The sequence below is a fragment of the Athalia rosae genome, chromosome 3, assembly GCF_917208135.1.
Source record: "Athalia rosae chromosome 3, iyAthRosa1.1, whole genome shotgun sequence".
NCBI lineage: Eukaryota > Metazoa > Arthropoda > Insecta > Hymenoptera > Athaliidae > Athalia > Athalia rosae.
This window is the reverse complement of record NC_064028.1, coordinates 4,583,175-4,606,965: the sequence shown is the minus strand read 5'-3', so window position 1 is coordinate 4,606,965 and position 23,791 is coordinate 4,583,175. Positions and strand designations below refer to the sequence as shown.

At 41.8% G+C, this 23,791-nt stretch overlaps 2 protein-coding genes across 3 annotated transcripts in view; both read left to right on the top strand.

Moving 5' to 3' along the window:
* Positions 1-17,725, top strand: part of LOC105691691 (protein outspread) — a 60,784-nt gene extending 43,059 nt beyond the window's left edge. The window contains exons 4-15 of one of the 2 annotated variants that reach the window (XM_012410360.3): positions 5,050-5,238; positions 8,526-8,598; positions 8,691-9,254; positions 9,951-10,144; positions 10,244-10,384; positions 10,465-10,626; positions 10,971-11,146; positions 11,235-15,176; positions 15,264-15,555; positions 16,053-16,458; positions 17,236-17,391; positions 17,477-17,725. In XM_012410360.3, coding sequence (XP_012265783.2) covers positions 5,050-5,238; positions 8,526-8,598; positions 8,691-9,254; positions 9,951-10,144; positions 10,244-10,384; positions 10,465-10,626; positions 10,971-11,146; positions 11,235-15,176; positions 15,264-15,555; positions 16,053-16,458; positions 17,236-17,391; positions 17,477-17,625 — 6,444 coding nt within the window. In that variant the 3' untranslated portion in view covers positions 17,626-17,725. The remainder of the gene's footprint in view (positions 1-5,049; positions 5,239-8,525; positions 8,599-8,690; positions 9,255-9,950; positions 10,145-10,243; positions 10,385-10,464; positions 10,627-10,970; positions 11,147-11,234; positions 15,177-15,263; positions 15,556-16,052; positions 16,459-17,235; positions 17,392-17,476) is intronic. The other variant, XM_012410362.3, reaches the window with a different exon arrangement.
* Positions 17,726-18,511: 786 nt separating this feature from the next.
* On the top strand, positions 18,512-23,774 carry LOC125500283. The gene is made up of 15 exons (XM_048652605.1): positions 18,512-19,679; positions 19,778-19,923; positions 20,006-20,188; positions 20,266-20,580; positions 20,671-20,776; positions 20,853-21,013; positions 21,096-21,335; positions 21,430-21,544; positions 21,629-21,889; positions 21,981-22,134; positions 22,221-22,418; positions 22,493-22,635; positions 22,730-22,936; positions 23,023-23,376; positions 23,451-23,774. The coding sequence occupies exons 1-15, from the start codon at positions 19,551-19,553 to the stop codon at positions 23,556-23,558; spliced, it is 2,820 nt and encodes a 939-aa protein (XP_048508562.1). The 5' UTR covers positions 18,512-19,550; the 3' UTR covers positions 23,559-23,774.
* The last annotated feature ends 17 nt before the right edge of the window (positions 23,775-23,791 follow it).

Below are 23,791 nucleotides of genomic sequence, written 5' to 3'. Positions count from 1 at the left end.
ATACCTGTGTACCGGTCTTTCTCTGTGTGCGTACGGTACGTGTGTGTGTGTGTGTGTCGAAAGGTCGTTGACCTCTTTCTCTCTTTTTCTCGTACGGTACGAGGGTTTGCTACCAAGCGCTGTGTGAAACGCGTTGAGAGAAAGAGACGATACCTGGGCACACGTGCCTCTCCGCTACACACACACACACCTATGCGATATACATACAGGTACGCGCATAGAACCTCGGAAGTATAGACGCTGCTGGATGTATACCAGATAGATAATACCTGCGCCGTGATTCGACTACCCTAATTAGCTTAAGGAAAGCCCCGCATACACGCCCGGGCAGATACCATACACACACCGCGCCCTGACTTTATCCTCGTCGCACGCGTTACATCCCCCGCCCTTCGAGAGAAAAGTCCCTTCAGATTTCACGGTTCACCGATCTGATTTTCCCTATATTCGGTTTCGGTTTACCATCACGCGTTGCGTTGCGTTGCGTTTTCCCCATATTTTCACGACGAAACGGAGGTCGGTTATTAGCGATCCTTCGTTGGCTACCCGAGTCGAGATCGACGAATCTCGCCGGAGATGCGGGAAGAAAGAAAGGCGATACACGCGGGCAGGTGGATTTGGCCGCGTTGTCTCGTCTCGGTTTGGCTTATAAAGCTCCGAGAGAGAGAGAGGGAGAGAGAGGCGCGCAACGTTCGAAAAGATAAGGGTCAAGTCGTAGGGACTTTTTCCCAAGCCGCTTATTCGACGAAAGATGAATTTTACCCGTACATAAAATAGCCGTGCGTGTATTATAGTATACAGAGTCTAGAGAGTAGGAGGAGGAGGAGGTTATAGGAATTAATCGAATTCCCACCGTCCGACTATACCGTAGAGATTCGAATCTATCCCGTAAAACGAACGCGAGGAGTCGACGAGACGTAAGGAGAAAGAGAGTAAGACGGACATCTCTTTATCGTGATTATATTATCCAATTCTTTTTCTCATTCCTCCCGTTCGTTTTCTCACATTCTTTATAACCGCGCGCGGCATCCGTCGTGTACTTGTAACACCGGGCCCGCGCGCGACCCGGTACGCGGCTGATGCAATAAAATTAGCGACGAAAGAATTTCCATGAAATTGTACCAGTTCAATAACAACAACAACAACAACAATAACGACAACGACAACAACGACAATAACGATAACAGTATAACGGTGATAATAATAGATTTTTAGATCGAATACGTGCTCGAGATTTTCAGGCTGCGCCGTCGATCGCCTATACACCTAAGCTTTGCCGTGTATTTCGTTTCTTTTGTACAAGAATATTTTGTACCGCGTACGCCGCCTCGCGCGGCATAATAACGTCGTGAGTAATTAGAATCGCGGGCGTGTGCCCCCTTCCGATCCACCGGTATATCGTTGAGATCTATACCTCGTAAAGTATAAAATTAGATAATTTCATCGTTCCCCCGTTTCGTTATTGGATTCGCGTTTTTTCGTCAGTCGAAGAATTACGCCACCGCATGCCGATCATCAGCGCCCCGGCTGCTTTTCAGTTATAGCCACGTTATACTATATTATTGTACACCCATACCTACATCGACGCGCGGCTACCCGATAACGAGACCAACTCGATTTCACCATGAAATTTTTTTCAACCTTTTTTTGTCCCATCTATTTCTCTTCTCGTTTCCGATACACGTTATACGTATTGTACACGTACTTGTACGATGTATATCTTCGCTCGTGTTTGCGGTTCAAGGTTTCTATAATTTGCGTTCGAATTATATGCACACGACGCGTATCCTTGGTAAAATATATACATATTATAACGATCAGTTGTGAGAAGTATCTGACTGATACGTATTTCAGCGAAGCACGGGCGATGAAAAAAACGCTGCACATTTCGTTCTCTTCGAATATCGAGAATACTCAATCGCCGGACGAATTGAATTTCTTTCTCTGTTTTTTTTTTTTTTTTTCATCAGTTTCCATGATATACGTCATACGCGACGATATCACCGTGTGCGCGATACACGTACATATGTATAATTTTCTACACAGAGATATATATACAATAAAAGTATGTTGTGTACGAACTCGGGGGACAAGGAAAGCTCGGAGGCAACATTTAATAGTTGCAATTTGTAACCGGAACGGAGGTCAATTAATAAAGACATCTCGCATTAATTTAATTACGAGCGGTACAGCGTCGCCGGAGATACGCGTACACTACAATAACGTCAACTCGTCGTTGTACGCGGCCAGAAGCTAATCGTAGATTCGACATTAATTTCCCCTACATTTTTTTTTTTTTCTCCACCCGATAAATTTTATCGTCAAATTCGCGTCGTGCCGAGAGAAAACTTTGCGTGATTTTTTTTTCAATTTTTCATCGACCGCTTTCTTGGTCGTTCTTTACGCCGCATGTATCTAATTGCGTTAAATTTATTTGTTGGATGTGTACTCAATCGAGCGAGTCGATGGATCGTTTCGAGGATGAGTTTTCGAAAATATTCGTCCGCGACACACGCACACGACGCGATGATTCAGTGAATGATTTAGTAAATTGTCGCGATCCGTTACGCCGGGTAAGGCAATAAATACATAGCAGTACCCCTCGAAGGATATTTCCCACCGCTGTCCGACGCCGCGCATCACCCGTGCAACATCGTACGGCGATTCTCACGACGGCCTCCGTACAGTTTCTCGCGACTCTCTTCATTATTTCTCATCGTCGCTTTTCACACGTCGGATAAAACGTCGTCCTCGCGCGGGCGGACGAAACGACATTTTTTTTTTCAAATTTAATTAGCGAAAGAAAAAGAGAAAAAAAAAAAAACAGGGAAAAATTAAATCAACGTTAAAATTAAAACTTAGGCAAGAAAATTAAATATTCAAAGATTGAACGAGCGTAGGGCTCCCGCACGGACGAGAACGCCCAACGAGGCATTCGTAACGATGTGATTGATATCTGGAATTCTTTCACGTGTCGTATTACACGTTGCAGAAGCTTGCTGCACATCGGTTGAAAAAAAAGCTACGCACTCGTGCATCGATAATAAGAGGGGGAAAAAGTACGAAATAAGATGCTGAGGTATTCCGCGGTGCTCGACGTAACAGACGCACTCTTTCTTTTTTGTTGTTGTTGTTGTTTGAATTTTTGTCATCATCATTTTTCACTCCATGTACTATTTTTTTTTTTTTAATTGCGTAGCACGTGAGCACGTACAATAAATAACGTCAATTAACGTTAATCGATTCGCGGTGTTTCGTCGGACGCGCGGATTTTCGATTTTCACCATTGCTGTACATTGTAATTTTACAGCCAGCCTCGAGTGGGGAAGGCAATTTTCTTCCATACAACAAACTCGGTACACGCATGTAACGCAGGTATACGTATAATACGTACGTACATACGAACCCCATAACGGATGGATGGCCGCGCATAGGCGGTTGGGGCGGTTTTATACGGTGGTAACAGCATGCTAGGTGCATCCATTTGTTCTTGGCGCGTCTCGGATGCGATGGGCACGGGTTAATTATTGCCCACGTAGACGAGAGCGTTGATAAACTACGCGTAGGTATTATACCTATTATATCTGTACGACTGCTATAACTATATAGACGGTGGGGTTTTTCTATACTGTGGCGAAGTACACGCATACACACGTTCACCTTTGCCAACTTATCTTTTATTTAACCCTCGCGACTCCATTCTTCCATATGAACCCGCGATGCGTCCTCGGACCACACACGGCTCCGGTTGAAAGCGATATACGTACCTACGTATGTACGTAATACCCCGTCCCGACTTACGTGTGTGCGTTGATATTGCACGGCCTGCAGTATCTCAACTTTCAATTAACGCTTTCGCGAACTTTGAAAATATCAACTCCGATCTGACGGGAGAAAACTAACAGCGTATCTCGAGTGTACTATACGTGTAAGCGTAACGTACGTTACGTGTAATCCGACGTCGTTTTCCCTATTATTTTTTTATTTTTTTATTTTATTTTCTTTTCTTTATTTTGTTTTTTCTCGTTTTACTCTCCTCGAACGCGTACGTAGTCATCGCTATCCCGTAATTAGGAACGAGAGAATTGTCGGTGATCGCGGATGGATCATGAAGATGGGACGAGCGAAGTGCTGAACGATCTAACCGTTCCAGTGTCAAGAATGATTGATTGCGAAACTGCTGCCGTTGCTGCCGCCGCCGCCGCCGCCGTTGCACACCGAGTATACGTATAGGAGCCCGTAATACAAAACCTCGAACACGAACGCGACGCGAATAATTGCAAATCTATTGGCGAGAACGGTATTGAAGCAAAAACAAAATAAAAAAAATAAAAGTATTGAAAAAATGAGGAGAGTAATGAGAAAAAATTTTCTCCTCCAAAGACATTGGTCCGCAGTGAAAGGCAGAACGCGAACTGAAAATATCGGCGATGGTTGGAATAACGATAGGATAAAAGTACACATATACGTATGTGTAGGGGAAAAATCAAATGGGAGAAATTATGGAATGAGAAGAATAACAGGGATTGAAAAAAAAAAGAATTTGGAATGCGGACAGAGTTATGCGCGGCGAATCTTCTCGCCTCCTCTCGGACTCTCTTTCTCTTTCCCTCCGATCTCTCTGTTTTTTTTTTTTTTTTTTGCGCGCGGCCCAGGTGACACCGCGAAGATAAATGATGACAACCAACTAAATAGGTACCTACTCTACTGCTTTATGAATTATCTCATATGACACAACGACGCCGCGACTATTTTTTTTCTTGTTCTTCGCATTAATTTTTTCCTCTACAGTTTTTGCCGTTCCTTTTTATATTTTTTATTTTTTACTATACCCCGTCCTCCGGGCGCTCTCGCGGCGCGCGTGGTAAATTGTTTTACATCGTCCGCGTAGATTGATGTGGGAGAAACGAATGATTTTTTTTTTTCTCTCTCTCGGAGAACGACGGTAAACCTATCGGTATTATTTCGTTTAAAAAATTTTGACGATGTTTAAAAATTGTCTAATCTTTCGTTTTTTTTTCTCTCTCTCTTCCCCGTTTACACACACAGCCAGAAACGGTTCCCCAGGCGAGGATCGACATGACTCGTGTCCTGGAGGTTGCGGCGGCTGAGGACATCACCGGACACGCCTACAGTCTCGCGGTTACCGCTCCGGAGGGAGTGACCTTCGTCAAGGGCACCTGTCGAGAAGAGACAAGGTGGTGGGCCGACGTGCTACAAGTTTATCCGAGGAACAAGGTGAGAGACACTATTATCGTGATTGTTATTATTGTTACATACGTGTAGGTACGATTAACATCTTCCTTCGTTCCTTTTTTTCCGTCGCCCCCTCCGCATTTCATTCAAGAGCGGGTGAGTGCGTTAAAAGAAATTCTCAACCCGCGCTCGCCCCCCCCTCGTTCTTCTCGCGTTCGGTCACGGTGCGAATGAAATACCTGCAATCGTAACGGATTCGGCGTTATTGCCGATCGGTTTCTTCTTGTTGCACTCGCCTTACGTCGAATGATAAAGCTCGCGTCACACCGTTGAACTTTGATGCGGAGAGTCATTAGGTACATCCTGCGGGTAATTGCGCCGTATGAGATATACTACGGTCGACGTTGTTGTTACACGGAGTTTTGTCGAGGGGTTCCGAAGGACGCTAGGACGTATCGTCCGCAACGCGGCGACCGAATCTCGTCCCGAAGACAGCGGGATGAATTCTAGTGTCGAAATAAATTAACACACTCACGTATCACGTGCAAGACCGATTTCATTCCAGATGTCCTATTCTATTCTTTTCTTTTTTTCTTTTTCTTTTTCTCCTCGATGGTAGATTTTTATCCTCGATCTCTGTCCCCGTTGCTAAATTGCCCGTCAATTCACAATTACGCGATCAATTACGGTACGTATACGTATATATATATATATACACGTATACGTGTATAACTCGGAGGTCCGCGCGAGTAAACGTAATTTCATTATCGCGATTAACGCGCTGGTTTGTTGTGCGGTAAATTAAACGAGTTCACGGGGGAATTTATCGGTATACCGTATACCGATAAGATGTAAACCGTATGTGACAGCGACTCGTGTTTTATTTCTGCTCAACTAACGACGCTTTTCCATATAGTATTGTGTTCGTACGTAGTCAGGTATGTGAGTACGTTACAACGCGTAAGAACGCGTGCTTCGTTACACGGACATATCGTCGTATCCGTGTACGAACCGGGTGTACACTACGAACTTTTCACGAATAAACCGCGATCTCGAGAGATTTTCGAATCCACGGATTTCACCCGCAGCGCACAAGGGTTGAGTTTCCTACGATTCGTTGAAGAAAAAGAGCTATTTTTTTCTCGTCGTACTTCGATTGTATCCGAAGTCCCGACTGTGCAGATTCAACGTTACGAGGAAAGGCTCCGCTCTCCGCGAGCTTCTTACATAAACACGTGCTACGAAGAGACAAGGTACTCATCTCGTAGTACATGTGGCATTTGGAACGAAGAGCGAGAAACAATTGGAACGAGGAGTATCATCGGTGGTTCTGTAAGCCGTTTAATATAACTCGCGCACAGGCGGACACCGTGCGGGGATTGTACGTTCCGTACGTACGTGTACGTGTACGTGTACGTGCGATCGGTCTGCCCGCTAATCGCGGCGTGGATCGAATAGCGTTACCGAGTTTGCGCAACCAGTTTACATAATCCCAACATCTTCGATCGTCTCTCCTTGACGTACGGCTTCTTGATCGGCCGCCTGGTTCGTCTTCTACCCGATGCGCGAGGAGGAGGATGCCGCCGACGATCGCGGATAACCGATCATCGATTTCGATGCCGATGTAGATGCTAATGCGCTCGCGATTTACACGAGCCGCACGCGGACATTGAACGTTGAAACGGTTCTGCGTCCGCAATGAAACGGAATTAAAATATCGTCGGTTGATACGTTACACGTATTTTACACAGTCGATTCCGTCGAAATAACGAAATCGGCTACGGGTAATTTCTGTGCACCTGAGCGTACTCGACGAATCGAGGATCGCACCGCGCGATTCCAACGTCGTCGTTGCCTCTGCTGCATCTTCACCGCTGGAAGATATTATTGTACGTACCTACTTTCAAGATCGAACGATGTTGCCATTATGGAACGCGAACTATCGACGAGGTGCCGCTCTAGGGTATTTTACGTAACTTGTACGCCCGTTGTGTGAGGAAATCTAACCACCTTGTCACAGATTGCTGCCGCTGATCGTTAATTTATTACAGGTGCGCCGCGTACCCAGGTGTGCCACCTGTTTGAATGTGTTTAACCTTTTTTCCCCCCTCCCCCCGATTTTAATTTTCGCCCTTTTATTTTTACTCGCATTTATTCTTCATCTCGTTTGTGATCTTTCGTTCTTTCTTTCTTTCTTTCTTTTGCTTCATCGTCGCATTCTTCGCGTTCGGTTTATCCCCGATCCCGTTGTACGTTCGTCCTTCGTCTTTCTCCGTTTTTTTTTTTTTTTTTTTTTTTTTGTTCCATCCTTACTCTGATCCGCTCTAACAATGTTCATTCATTCGCGTCACCTACGTTCGTATAAATGATTCGGCGTACGGTACACCGACGGCTCGATAAATTTTCACCTTCGGAACAATCATTTTATGATTTTACTGTTACAAGATATAAAGAAATTAAATATTTTAACGACCGTTTCACAACTCAAGCTCTGATTAGGGAATGGGATTGTAGGCGATGCGTTCCTCGAACTCTTAAATAGTTGTAATTATATATACGACGATCTAACTTTGTGGCGATGATGATGATGATGATAATAATAATGGTAAGAATAATAATTGTTACATCGGTATGTATGAGGTATAGTATACGCTGTGCACGCTTATGTGCATGCAACGAGCCGATTATGCTTCGCTGCTTTCATACCGCGGTCGAGAAGACCGATCTAATTGCCTCGTAGACTCGGCTAATCACTTCACCGTTCGCGCTAATTCCTTGAAATATCTTTTTCTATTATCCCTCATCTATCTCTCGCTGCAACACCGGCTCATACGGCGTACCTACGACAAAATATTGTCCCTATATACAGAAATAAGAAAATCGGTTATATTGTAACAATGTCGAGAGAAATATCATGCGCTCGTAACGGAGAAACGATCGAACGTCCGACTGCAGTTTGCAACTTATAAAGCTGCAATGTAAATGCGGTTTTATACACGTTGCAACGTACGCATACGTAAATGTAGTTAATCCGCGCGAGCCGTGCATACCTTGTGAAAGACGGTGCGCGGCGTTATTATATTGTTTTATTTAACCGCGTGTCGATGATCCGATCTCGAGCGTGAATTCTACCGCTAAAGGTGCGATTCGATGCATATATACAGCAAAAGTTGTTGTGTTACCGCCTCCTCTCGCGGACTCTAAGGTTCGCGATGTTATTGCAGATATTTCGATCCGTTCGTACGACGGGGGGAAATCGAGTTCGCCGTGACCGACCTACCCTTGTGCCGTTGTCGTCATTACACGAATTCTCGATCTCTTTGTTTCAGGGGAGACACAAAAGAAACGCAACTTTTCCGGGCGGACAGGCAACGATTCTGCAAGTACCTCCGGGTATCAGGAGTGAGTCTTGCTTGTTTTCGATCGTTTTCCCCGTCTTTATTTTGGGGAATGCTAACTCGTCGATTTTTTTTTTTTTTTTCCAACTCCCACAGGCAACACACCGAACCCTCCCAGGCCGAGGTTCAACAGCTGTAGGTCGGAACCACGCGTGAGTAATTCAACGTGGATATCGGACGCTGCCGAATTGTCTTCTCCAAAGAGCGTCGCGGTGATCCAGAGCGTCGCGATGAACGGTACACACGCGTCGCCGGTTTCGTCCAACGTCGCGACGACTACCACGACGACGACGACTTCTTCGAGTTTGATGAGGACGGAAAACGGGATATCCACGTCGTACCCGACCCCAACGACGAATCAGAGTAACGTAAACGGAGGAACTTCCGGTATTCCCACCTCGGTCACCTGCGCTACGTCCGGCACCACCACCACCACCTCTGCAGCCGTTTCTTCGCCGTCGACGCAAAATGTTGGACCGGAAAAACCACCCATCGTACCTGCCGGGGAATCGAGACAGTACAGAGATCAACCGGCTAGCAGTGCTTCACCGCCTACGAGGGACAAACTCAGGGCCGACGACAAGGCGAGGCGGAGAATGAATCAGCAAAACGATCAACGATCCGCCGCTACCTCCAACGTACAATCTGCGGAGAAATTAGGTCAGTTCACGTTCTGTGTACGTACAAACATGCACACACACACACACGAGCGTATACGTATAGTTGTCCTAAGTATTTAAGTATTTGTGTAATCACTTTATTGCTCCCGGTTATTAGGTGAGTCGTTTTTTCAAAATAAGCTTCGTCCGTTTTTCTCCGCGGTACGCCGCGCGAAACGATAAACCCTTATTTGTGATCAGTCCCTAGGTAGAATGCATGGTAGGTATATTTACGTGCGAAGTAGTATAAGTTGGAATTAAAATTATCAACTTCATTTGATCGCTGCGGGATTCACGCGAACTCTTCCCGCGCGTTTATACCAGTCAGGGACTGACTATTCCTTATGAAATTACGCGCCATTCTTCCGCAATGTAGAGGTATACACGTGCAATAAATTCACATTCGCGATATATACGTAATATAACGCGTGTTCGCAATCTCTTCGTGGATCTTTATAATAGTACGTATGTCTTCCGCGTCTTCGCGTTGTTGTTTCTTTACAGAGATTTTCAAAAGGATTATAGACGAAACAGTTTTGTTCGTTCATCGGACGTTTCTTGTAACGGGTTTACTCTAAACCCGTATTTTTAGACTACGTGCTCGGAAGTTTTTCGAAAACCTCTCGCGTACAAAGTCTCTGTGAGTTGAACGCGTCGTTTATACTTAAACTTCCGTCTGTTTTTTTTTTCCCTCCAGACGTCTGTTTTCCTTCTCAAAACGACGAAACCTGCAGAAGGATACTTCTCGAACACGAGAGGGAGAGGGAAGGTAAGCTAAGAGATATCGCGGCATCCCTCACTCAGCCAAGGGTGAGAAGAAACAAACCCCGGACCTCGGAACCAACCAGAGATGTCGTTGATGCGGCGAACGCAGCTCATCAGGATAAACTGGTGAGAATTTCCTCCGAATACTTCTTCAGTCATTTGTCGGTAGACAAAAAAATTTACTCTCCATTTTTTTTTTTTTTTTACCCCCCGTACTTCCGTTAGATAAGAGGAGATCCCGATGGATGTGGTCTGGACGTTTCTGGCACCAGATACTCTCCCACGTCTGAATTGAGGGTAGATTTGCCCGCCGAAGATCTACTCAATATTAAAAAGGGCTGGTTGATGAAGCAGGGCGCGAACAAGGTACGAAAAACGATGTTACAGATCTTCGTATTTTCTGAGAGAATCAATTTTTCGCACTCACGACTCTTGAATTTTCTCAGGAATGGAATAAGCATTGGTTTGTTTTACGTGGTTGCGGATTAATGTACTACAGAGATCCTAGTGCAGAGTATAAAGGCATTATGGATGGAGTCATTGATCTGAACACGGTCACCGCTATTACCCCGGTGTCGGTTGCACGAAATTACGGATTTCAGACTGTGGTGAGTCGGCCTACCTATAGTCTAGACGTTAAATTAAAATTCATGAAAAATATACCGTATGTAATACAGCAGACATGCATGTAGATAGCTAAGTGTTATTGACTTGCAGAGGTCTTGTCTCATAATTCAATTTAAAGTATTAGCTTTGGCTTGACATGCGGAGTCGGAAGAGAATGACTTGTAATTTAATTTTATGAAAGGGTGGCTCAGAGAGCTACAGCTGTTCTTTGGTGGTTATTGTTCGCGGGGACAAGAAGCGCGACAGTATTATGTTCTACGTTCTTAAATTCAATCGAACTTTTTTACTACGGGTTTACCAAAAATCGGTTCTATTATTTTTTTAGACGTGGGACGATCGGGGGACAACAGTTTTGTCTGCCGTTACCGCGGGCATCAGATCTAGTTGGATGTCCGCAATCGGGGACGCCGCTAATTTACCTGATCCGGAAAACAATGTCGATTCGCGATCCGCCTGTCCCCAGGAGAATCAGCAAGATACAAATCCTCAATCTCCAACAACGTGAGTATTGATTTAGCGATCGAAAGTCTACCGCTACGTCGTATGAAATGAAAAATTGATAAATACAGAGTCGTCTGATTATCCGCAGTTCGATCACCGATCGCGAAAGGGAGTCCATAGTACCGTCGACTCCGGTAACCCCTCGATCGGTTCTCTTTTCGTCGGATGAAGAATACAGAACTGCGTCCGAGGGTGGTAGGAGGGAGTCCGGGGATTGGACGGAAATGCCGATATCTCCACCGCTCACGAGGAATGGAGAGTGGACCCTGGCGTTGAAGGGAAATTGGCCCGATCAAATAAATCACGAATGGTCTGAATTACCTCCCTCACCTCCTTTGACCAGGACAGCTTTGTCTAGAGTAAAAGCGAGATCTAGGTCTAGCTCGAGATCGCGGGGTTACAAAAGAAGCAGAAGTTCGCCACCTTCTTCGAGGAGAAGCACTCTAGACAGTGTCAGATCTGAAGATCTTATGATGGCATGCTGTGAACTTGGAGAGGATCAAGAACATAGCACTAATCACTTGCAGAATAATGGGTGTTTGACGAACACAACCGACAATCCGTTGATTGTCGAATTATTGGAAAGTCAGGTCAGCATGCTAAGGGATCAGCTAGATCAGAATCAGTCTCATCCAAGCACTTTGCTAGTCATAATTGAACGCCAAGAGAACGAAATTGAGGATTTGAAATCTCAGCTTAGCGCTGCTCGTACGGAGATTGCGGGTGCTGAGAAAGAGCTTTCTCGGTTGAGACAGCAGAAAGTTGAGGCTTCCATCAGAGAGAAACAGGTCGACGAACTGCTCAAGACTATTCAAAGGATCGAGCAGCAGAGAAATAAGGATTTAGAAGATTTGGAAAAAGTGAAAAAACTTTATAACAGAGACAAAGAAATGCTAGAATGCAAATTATTAGAAACTGAAGCCATTCTCAGAGAGACTGCCGAACGGTGCGAGATGCTCAAAAACGAATTATCTTCTAGCCACATGACCGTTGAACATTTGCAAAACGAAATATCGACGCTGAGCGATAGACTGTCACAAGGCATCGAAGAAAACGAACAATTGTACAGCAGAGTTCGAGAGCTGGAGGGACGATCTGGATTGTCTGCTGCACGAGAACGAGGCAGAAGTTTTGATTCACTTAGTGATTTAACAAACATTGATATGGACTTGGATTTAACGGAATTGGACAAAGAAAGAATGATAGATGAGTATGAAGAACTGAGAGGTAGATTTGAAAAAGCGATTTCTGAGATCAGGGCAATGCGAAGAGAATTGCGAGAAGCACATGCTACGCAAGATGCTTTGGAACTGGAAATTCTCGCTCACAGGCAAGACGCGGCTAGATGTAAGGACAATAATCAAGCTCAAGTTCAATTGATGGCTGCCAGAATTCAAGATTTGACTAACAAATTGACGGCAAGTGAGAAGCAAGTTCGCGCTCTGAAACAAAAGCTGGTCAAGGCTGAGTCTCGGGATAAGCGGAGATCTTTGTCTTTGAAGGGAAGAGAGTCGTTTCAAATATCCCAAGAACTAGAAGAGAAACTTTTGGAATTGGAGACAAAAATATGTGCCATTGAACGTGGCAAATGTGGAAGTGCGCTTGCTTCTGCTGAGACCAACTCTAAGGAGTCCAGTCCTAATCCAAAGAGAGAGAGAAAGAAGGAAAATAGAAGTTTGGATAGAGCGAGAATCAGAAGGAAATCATTGGACAGTGCCACCAGCTCTGAACCGATGAAGGTGCTCATAAGACTTAGCACTTTAGAAACAAAGGTAGCTGCGGTGTCTGAGAATGTTACCAGTGATGTTGAAAAAGACTCGAGCGAGTGTAGCGAAATCATCACCCCAAATAACGAAATCTCATTGGAAATATTATCTAGGTTGAAGAAATTAGAAAGAGCAGTTGCCAAATCTAAACGACGACTAGAAAGGTGCTTGGGATCCACGCAGGCAGAAGAAAAAGCTGAAAAGTGTCTGCGCGAGGTTAATGATATCCTGGATTCATGTGGCGAGTGTAAAAAGAATCAAGCGAGTGCTCAGGTGACAGAGTCAGTAGGTATAGTTGTAGCTAGACTAGAATCTATTCTTAAAGATAAAATGAGCGAGTTAACAAAAAGAAGGCTCATGCTAGCGCAGAATGGTAAACTGGATGAGAAAGAAAAGCTCAAATTGATTGCGGAGAGAATAGCATTTGAATCTGTAATTATTGAACAGATAAAGTGTGCGATGGGAAAAAGGACGTTCGATAAGTGTGCCGTTCTAAGCGAATTGGTCGAAACTAGTCAACTTATTTCAAACTTAAAATGTAAGGTACGTGGAACTAAGCCCAAAATCTACCAAAACACGAGTTACGTACAGTATCTCACTAGAGTGTTAGCAAATAAGTTAGTGCTTGTCGGAGGTGTTGCAACCACTGAAACTTCGAAAGATGTTTTAGCAGCACGTAGCGAAAGTTTTAGTTACCTTCTTCGCCAGCAGAAGGAACTCTCGGAAGTAGTAGAGAAGTATAAAGAGTCAAAATTAAAGGAATTAGCCAATGCATTGGCTGCTGAAACATTGAGTATGTCAGAACAGGAGGATCATACCAAACAAATAATTAATACCGGTACAACAAAATTACTGGAGGACAGAAGAATACGTGAGGCTTGGGCCCTTGCTCAGGAAACCGTTAGTAAGGAGCTTGTGCAGTCGGAAGTCTCCCATGTGATGACAAAGTGCGGACAAGATTACGAACAAAATATCACGTCCGTTTCAGACTTGTGTCTAAATTTTGACGATGCAGAAAGAACAAATTTAGAAGCATGGGCTGATGCAGCCCAATTAAAGTTGAGGCAAGAAATGGAATTTTCGATCAATGAACTTTCAAGAGCCTATGAAGATTCTTTATCGCAAATGAAGAGAAACAAGCCGCTTCTCGAGTCCAAGTACGAGTCGAGACAAATGTTAACAGAGTTTGCGGATATTATCGCCCAGAAAGCTGTAGTTGATGCAAGGATTGCTACTCTACAGGAAAATTCTAAACTCACTTTCACTTATTCTGGTGAGACTTTTGTATCTAGTCTAATTGAGAATGAAGATATTCTCTCCAAGCTGATAGATGACGATTACGATTACGAAAGCCATCCACACATGGATGCCGAATACAAATACTTGTATCAACAGTTTTCGAAAGATTGCCACGAAAAAATATTTGGGAAACAACAGTCGAAGGAACAATTAAAAAGTATTGGTCAATCACTGGCCTATCTTGAAGAGGATCTTGCGACTCTGGATCGATGTCTTTGTGGGGATAAAATTGAAAACAACTACGCTTGGACTAAATCAAGTTCATCCAACTGGGATTGGCCAAATATTTGTGAGAAGTGTACGGAATTAAGAAAACGCGTCAAGAGACTAAGCGATTATGCACAGGGATATTCCTGTAAAAAGTGTAACCAGTTACATGAAACAATCCAAAGATTAAGCGTCGAACATAACAACGAGTTGGAGGAGCTCAGAAAGAGTCAGGAAAAGGATCTCATAGATATCAAGGGTGAATTGGATAATCAAAGATACTCGCTCACTTCCCAGTATGAGCATGAAGCTGCTACACTTCGAGAGAGAGCCAGGAAACTGGAAAATCGACTGAATGCAATGGATTCCGAGCACTCGGCTCATGTGAACGAGTTACGAGCCGCGTATCAAAGGTCCATAAGTGCGGAACTCGACACCGATGCTGAGACACGCAAAAGGTACAAGGAAGAGATCAAACAGCTTAGAGGATTGTGCGAAAAGGGATTATTGGCAATGGAAAACTCTCACAGAAGAATTATTTCTGAGATGGAGGAAAAACATAGACAGGAACTTGAAAGCTTGAGGATTGAGAAAGAGCAAGCTCTGTCAGAAGAAACCCAGGCTACTCTTGCTGCTTTGGACGCAATGAGGAAGGCCCATGAACACGAGGTTCAGAAAGAGATCGCTAAATTCAAACAGGAATTCATCAAGCAAATGCAAGCTCGGGAAGATATCGGCGCGTTACATAAAGAGCATGAGTAAGTATTGATCGAAATTGTAATAACGAAAATTTTAGTAGAACTTTAAGTCTTTCAGGATGGCGCTGACATTGTTATTATTTTTAGAGAAGAAATGGAAGAGATAAAGCAAGAAATTCTTTCTCTCTCCTCTAAGTATTCATCGAAATGCGTGGAATCTGCTGCACTGGAAGAAAGAGTGGGTTCTTTGGCAAAACAACTAGCCCAAGCTCAACAACATATCTTACAACTTGACGCGAGAAATAAACAACTTCGTGCACACATCGTTTCTGAAACTAATGATATCGAGATCAACGAATCGGTTCAGCTGTTAAGGGGCAGAGACAACGAGATAGCCCAGCAGAGGGAAGAAATTCATAGACTGCAACAGCAACTAAAGGTAAATAAACGTCTATCCGTTATTTTATCATTTGCAAATATTTTCGCTTTACCTTATGTTTGAAAATAATAGATATTATGTGGTTAACAAAAATAAAAGGTACTAAACCATTAACTCGCTGCAATTGCATATTTATGGTGTTTTATGGGCTTCCGCACCGATTTTAATTATTTTTTTTTTCGTGCCTTAACGAGAATTTCAAAATCGCACGAGTTATCCCCTTTTCACAACGTTTGAGTCAAGGAACTGATACTGATACTGTTACTGGTACTATTATTTTAATTGGCCACGCGATTAATTTTTTCTACTCATTGATGGATGCTCGTCGTAACGCATGATTCTCTGATTTGGTGAATGAATAAAATATCTGTTCAGCTATGACATATTTTTCCTAAATGCCATAAGATGTAATTGCACGTGGTTGTAGTACAACCTGCAGTTTAACTGAGTTAACTCACGTCCGTCGTACTGACACAGTTTTAATATTTTACTAACAGCATGGGGACACCCCTCGTCAATCATCAGGCGGGCCATCAAAATCCCCATCGTTAGACTACTCCCCAGCATATACTCGACAGCAAATAAGAAGTAGTCACGAGCCGGTTCTCAGAGCAAGTAGCGAGGACTCAAAACTAGTTAGCTTACGTCCCAAGAGCTCATCCTCTCTACAAAAATTGTTATCCGTCGACAAGCCGGGCCCATTTTCTTATAAACTTGAAAGAATAAAATCCATTTCCCTGCCATATTCCAACGACCTTATGAGGCAGGGATGTAATTCCAATTCATCAAATCAAGAAAAGAAAGAGATTAACTTGGGGCAAACAAATCAAGACCGTAACAGTCTGACTTCTCCTCTTTGGGACAGCTTAAGGCCCAGGAGCGGCTTGCCCCATCAGTATCAAGGTACAGAAGACACGTGAAGACATGGGCTATACCGCAAAGAAGTGGTGGTGGAATTTGATTTTGATTTTTTTTGTATCCCTAATAACATTCAGCATAAATGCTTGATTTTGTTTGTATTCCAAATAAAATTCAGCACAAATGCTTGGAAATGTTATAAAACCAAAGGATTCAACATCATGATGTGAAGTAGAATAGATACATGCTTTCATTTGTTGCATGGAAAAGACATTATTTATTTTATTTTCTGGAGTGCGTCTGTAATGAAATTGATTGAAACTTCATCTTGTAACAGCACTTGTAACCGATACTAACAACACATGTGATGTCACGATATTGTACCAAATAATTATTTGCACAGGAATTGTTTAGGAGAAAAGATGTCTGAGGTGTAGACTGTAGATGGGATCGACTAATGACTGATATTTATCGCATCATAAATATATGACTAAATTTTTTTGCTACTAATAATTGCAGTTATTACAGCTAGAAATGGTGAGAGCAAAGTTCAAATTGAAATGTTTTCTTCCCCATGGTATAATGCACGTCACCAAGAGCCAGAATTCCGTTCGATTCTCATGAACATATTCTTAATTCTATTACGTTTTTTCCAGTTATTTTTTTTTTTCTAACTATGGTTTTTGTCTGCATTGGAATATGTACTCTCTGCTAACGCGATGGCACCTCTTTACTAACCGTATATGGTATTGTAATGGAAATTTGATAAAAATACATGCAATAATGGGTATGCGTTATTACCGGGTAATTTGATAACAAAAGGTGGCACAACAACGATGCGAATTAGCGGCGGGGACACCTGGTGGCAGGAGAGCAAGCAAGGTGAAAAACAGCAACACCAGGAGACATACACCCTCCGTCCAAACACTCGTCACACATCCCACCTCACCCCGGAACCCACAGCTCTCTCCGTTGCAGGTCAGTCATTTTCACAACATTTATTGTTCATCGGTTTCTACCGAACTGTATCATTATTTATCCATTCAAACATTCTTGTTTTTAGAGTTGACGAGGTCTCCCTCGGTGAGATGGTCTGGCAGGAGCTGCCGCAGCCTGCCTCCAACACCCACGCCGACCTATAATCATCCTCTTCACCCCCCACTTCCCGCAGTGGGCATGGTCGCTGAAAGGAAAAAGCGCTTTGAACTATGACCCACTAAACGTTATCTACTAATCCGTTGTGCAAAATTTTGTAAGGATTTTGCTCAATGTACAGGTGAAACTGAATTGTTTTGACATAAATTGAACTAACGAGAGTATTTTCATAAAATCAAATAGAGCCTGGAGCTGCAATATTTGTTAATATTTGATAGGGTCGAGCGTGGATATAACAACTTTGGCTGGGAATTTTTATTGCACCAATCGCGTGTTGAGGATTATAACCGTTTTAGGTAATCACACATATTGAGCACGTTTATAAGGTAAACATGATTCAATAGCTGTTACCATAGACAGTTGGATTAAGCGAACTTGATGAGCGAACCGATTATTGTATTTATATTTGGATGATTCATTCATGAATCTATTGACGAGTTGACGGCGTTTGAGATTTGCGAATTTCACGAACGACTGACAATTGAATTTGTTCCATTATTTTCACAATGTGCTATTGACGGAACGCTGCATTTGGGGCATTATTTATTATGCATTTGTTCCCTTTATAGGATTGGTTGTATGTGTACCTAATTAGGCAGTAGTATGACGATACGCCCTGCAAGATAAGTTCGGAATTGAATACAATTATATTTTTCTCGCGTGTATAAGATGCATTCAATTTGTTGAGGAACAATATTTTCTGTTATAAATTTTTGTACAATGTGTCGTTATATGCATTGTACATAAGTATACTTATTACGACGAAATGAGAAGACGAATCATGAAAGAGATCGAATTGAATACGAATGTACGGAAGATTCTTTTCAGCCGTAGTCAATTGCTAAAAAAGCTCAATAGTGAATAAATCGTCTCTGAAGAGCAAAAACAACCGGTCTTTACAAAACGAATGAAGTATGGGTATATCTAACATAACATATTGTGCAGAGGGAACATATTGCTTGAGTCATGTATACAGTAAATCACAATTTTCTACTATTTATATCTATTATTAAAATCTATGAAGCTACATAGTTGTAAAAAAAACTCGTACCACCTTCTAATTACCTTATAACTTCGAAAACTGCCAAGAAATTTCAGCGTGATGTTAGAATGCAGAACGATTTTGTTCGTTACATCACATGTTAAACGAGTGACCAAATATATTGACATACAGTTTGGCACACATTCGATTTGTTTTCGTTAGATGTTAAAGAATGATGATAAAATCTGTAAATCCTTGATCAATTTTGTTCTTTCTGTAAACTGTAGACGGTGCTTTGTTGAATTAATTCTGGCCCTCAAAGGTACTGCATTTTTCTTTGTGTATATTATCTATGATTTTAAGCATTTAAATGTTTATATTGTATAGTTTATGATCATGCTTAGTTTATTTCAAGTATGAATTAAGCCCAAGATTAACCCCTCCCATATCAAGTGGATTGTTTATTGTTACATAATATATTATTATTATATATATATATATGATATATGATACGTTGCAGTGACGATATATTATCATCATCATCATCATCATCATAGTTATTCTAATTATAATAATTATAATAATTATTGTTATTATTAAATTACATTATGTATTATGTAGAGTAATTGCTCAGGATTGTTTAACATTTATAATATATTGTGATTATTATAATAATTACCTGTGTGTGTGTTATATAATTTTTATATAACACGTTTCAAATAAAATCTAATAACCACCGAATCAACGTCCGACAATACGCGATATTTCTCAATATGTATTTTATGATGTGATGGGTGAAGTAACGAACTACATTATCGGTGAAAAACGAAGACTGAGCCATTGTTGAAGTTTCAAACTTGGAGCGCTCAGGATTCCGAGTGGCGCCCAATCATGAACAATCGTGTTTGAAATTAACAGTGCAATGGATTGTAGAAGTTAAACCGTACAAAACTGCTCTCCGAGGTAAGCTGAACCGAAGAAACGCATTATTGAATAGGAAATGTCGAATACACCTCCGATTTTGAGGCCTACTGAACTCCAGGAATGGAAGACTCGAGCCACTCAACAGATTACTGTTTTTTTGCAAAATGTCAAAGGTAAATTAATGTCCGGTGCATTGGAAGAGCAGGTAAGAAACTCGTAATTCTTTCGAAATATTATTCATTGATGATTATAAAATAGATTTATTATGGTCCTAACGCAGTACATATTTGTGGATTATTGCAGAAAAAGGCTATTGATTGCTTAATGAGTGAGTTGTACGGAGATTCGGGGATGGAAAAGAATCTCCTGTTTGTTGTCTTCCTAAAATCTGAGATAATCACCTTACTCTGCGAAATTACATTGGCCATGCGGAGTTGGTCACTAGTAACGTAAGAGATCAAGTTATTTAACTGATAATGTGTTACAATCGATCTGGAATTAGAAACAGAAATATTTTGAATTTTTAATCAGGTCTACACTCAAGTGCCTCGAAAGTTTAACAACGTGCGATCAATTTTACAAACAAACTCACGCCTCATATGTTGTCGCGTCGATTTTGCGGGCTGGTTATTTCCTCAAGTTAGAAAATGTCACGGAAGAAAAGCGCTTTATGTTAGAATCAATCGCCAATACTTTGGCGAGAATATTCGAAGGGTATTTGTAGTTCAATTATTAATTCAAGACTAATTTGTTACGACAGAATTATGTTATTATCAAGGATTCTCTTTCAGCGCTGCTCTGTTTCGAGTGTTGCCTGAAACGATATGTGAAATTAATAGAATATTAGAATTCTTCAGTGATTTGATAACCAGAGAAACTCAAAGCGCCGGTATCATATTCTCTACTGCGAAAATTCTTAGTATAGTTCTACGATCCAAACATTGTGATAAAACGAACAAAGTGACGGATAAGCATAGCGATGTAGTCAGCATCGTCACCGTCACGCTAAATCTTATGAGCCAAATGATCGATGAGCCAAATTCAACGGACGCACATGTGTTCAGGTCAATCTTGATGACGTGTGCTGTCTGTGCAACAGTGATTACGTGGGTTTAAACATATTATCAACTATTTCATTAGCGAATCGGCTAAGTACGAAAAAAAGATTTCTCTATAATGAAATTATAATCACTTAGATTATGCGATGCAGCGAATAATCACAGCATTGACGCAAAGTGCAGAACGGATTTGGCATACTGTATTTATTCCTCAATGATGAAAACCGTAATTCCTAATTTTAATGTAAGTTCACTCGAGTCGTAGATAATACAGGCAGCAACGTCCTGATTGTTAATACATATTTATCAATCTGACGCAGAGAATTGAATTGGATGAAAAGAATGGCGCGTTTTACACGTGGTTTGTTAGCTGCTTGATCGGGATTTACGATCTTGAATTCTGCGATACCAGAGAACTCTCAGATTATCTAGCTCTGCAAGGATTTTTGCAAACTCTGTCACATTTGACGACAATTTCGCCGTGAGAAATAAAAGTTTACTTCGATTAATTACGCAGAAGAAGTTCGTCAGTTATCTAATCTTTTCTGTTGGCATAATTTTAGACAAAACTTTAGAAACGAGACTCTGCTGCTACTTTCTAAGATCCTGACATCTCTGGCTACCGTTTCATTGTCTGCCAATACCTGGCCTGGCGGGGCAAAACAATTCCAAAAGTTTCTGTTCATTGGTTTCAAATGTCTACCTCCGGATCCATCAAGTTGGATTTCCACCCTGAAAGAAGGGGATGACAGGGCTGATGCGTTGCTCGTATTATTCTACTACCATCTCCATGTGAGAATGGGGTACGAGATTTATGAACCCAAATGATTCACAGATATCAAAAGTTATGAGCAATTTTTACAAAAATGTATTTCTAAATTGATTTACTTGTCCCAGAGACGCTGCTCGATATTTGGAAATAATTGTTGCCTACATAATTTCGGCGTCGAGCTCAAAGATCTTCAAGCGGAAGTCAATCACAGTAGAAAAGGCTCTTTGGTTCATATTCTGCGTGAGTTTTCATAACTTATCGTACAATAATATCATACAGCAAAATTTCCTTACATTCCGGTATCATTAACATTGAATCTTGCAGATCGCGGCAGTCTCCCACGAGAAACCTTCGAGTATCAATTTATACGATGCGGCGTCAAACCAATTGTTCAAATCGCTTGAAAATACCACAGATCTTGGGCAATACTATACCCATCACCCCGCTGTCGTGATTCATTCTCTTCAGAACACTGAGATTTCCGACAAACTGAGAGCGGAAATATTTTGTCTCTGGCTCGACGACGGAGGAGACGTCGAATCCCTCGTCGAGGCAGCCCCGGAAATGACCAGCTGCTGCCTAATGGTCAATATATTCTATGTAGTTTTCGATCAAAGAAATATCTCGGCTTAGCGAAATGTCCTCTTTATTTTCAAAGACTTGTGTAATAATGTAGGGATTGGTGAGGACGGGAACTGTTAAAAAGGTAGAAGTGGCTGCCAAGGCGATCTTCGAAATGGCGAACAGTGTTGGCGCTGTTAAAGAGCTGATTGGTGATATGGTCTGGGATATTTTACCGCAAATGATAGCCTCCAGCGATGAAAATCACGGTATTACGCATATTCGTTAGTTGCTAAATTGAGACTAACAGATGAATGATATGTCGCTGTTATATCTTATGAAAAATGTATTTCAGCCCACAACACGATAATGTTCTTAAAGCTCGCTAGCTCTTTCAAACCCAAAGAAATGTCAGGAGATGATTTGATCCGTTCGTTGTATCAGTTGATCAAATTTATTCTGAAAAATGAGTCCGATATGAAGCTTATTTCTTTGGGAATTACGGAAGCTCACATCCTCCTGGAGCAGTCGATTCGACGCGAAGACCTCAGAGGTACACGAAGTGTAAAAATTTGAAGGTTTCACAACAAGATGACGAATACTCGTTTCAATCATTTCTATCCGCAGGTGTTTTAATGTTTACAACAGAGCCGAGTCTAATCAGAGTTCTTAAGTCTCACGCTTTCGCTAAGGAAGACGCTGCTCTTTCATACACGTGTTTTTATTGCTTATCTTCTCTGATTGAGTGTCAAGCAAAACACTCCGTTCATGTATGCAGATTTTCCAATTATATGTATATGTATATTTTTATTTTTCGAATGATTACCATAGAATATAATTTGAAAATCAATTTTGCACTTTCAGTGCGAGAGCAGTTTGAACATACGATTAGAGGATTTACTGGAACAATTATTCGCCGTAGAGTTTACAGGCGCCTTGCGATTCACGGTTGCTATGTTCGCTGACGTCATCGAAAAGCCAGTTATTTCTTTCAGCGATTTATTTTCCGACTCTAATAGCGATAAGCTAATCAGGAGGCTGTATTTACAGCTTCACGTCATACACGCGAAGGTAATTATTATTTTTCGCTCGAACTCCACACTATTTCCGAATAATCTGAATTCTAGCCGATAATATAATCGGATGATACATTACAGGGTACACCTGAGGATAGAGACTTGTCCTATAAAGCACTCACGGGCCTTTTGGAACGCTGCAGCGCAGCGAACCACCCTAATACTTTGAAAAATTTATGCGATCAGCCGTGGACCTATGTTCTGATCAAGATGACGATCGAGGGAGATCGGATTACGGATCCTTTTATGCAATTTCTATCCAAGTGGTTCAACTTCCGGTTCTCCGTGTCACCGGTCGAATTTGATGTCATGTTGAACGATCAAAAACTCTGCAAAGATCAATTCGAAATCACATTGGATCTGGTTGGAAAAGCTGCGCTAAATCTTATCAGGAAGCGAATGAAGACGGATTCCCTTTCGAAACTTCTCCAAAGTGTGAGTGTTGATTTAAAAAAACGTCTAGCTCTTGTTATAACTTCTGTTTAATTTTTTTGATTTTTATGTCGTAGCTGATGCTTTATCAAGATCTATTGACGAAAGACCTGCGTATGAGATTGAGTCAACTGGCGGAACAGCGGCCAAGCGAAAGTTTAAGCAATAGAAAGGTCAGTGAATAGAATCTTAAACTTGTGATAAATGTTGGCTAAATGTAAAGAAAATGATCTCTAGATTCTACGTTAATATGAGCATAGGTGTGTGCATCAGTTTATGTGATAATCTATCATAGACGCATACTTTTAATTATCGAAAACATGCCTCACCATTCTTCCAAAATATTCAACATTCGTTAGTACCGTGCGATTGTGTAATGTTGGTAAAAAAAATAATCAAATGAACAAACTGATTAAAA

Coding starts and splice junctions, on each gene's coding strand:
- LOC125500283 (XM_048652605.1), top strand. CDS start 19,551: ATGTCGAATACACCTCCGATTTTGAGGCCTACTGAACTCCAGGAATGG. Junction 20,777..20,852: donor CCGTAATTCCTAATTTTAAT/GTAAGTTCACTC, acceptor AATCTGACGCAG/AGAATTGAATTGGATGAAAA. Junction 21,014..21,095: donor CATTTGACGACAATTTCGCC/GTGAGAAATAAA, acceptor GCATAATTTTAG/ACAAAACTTTAGAAACGAGA.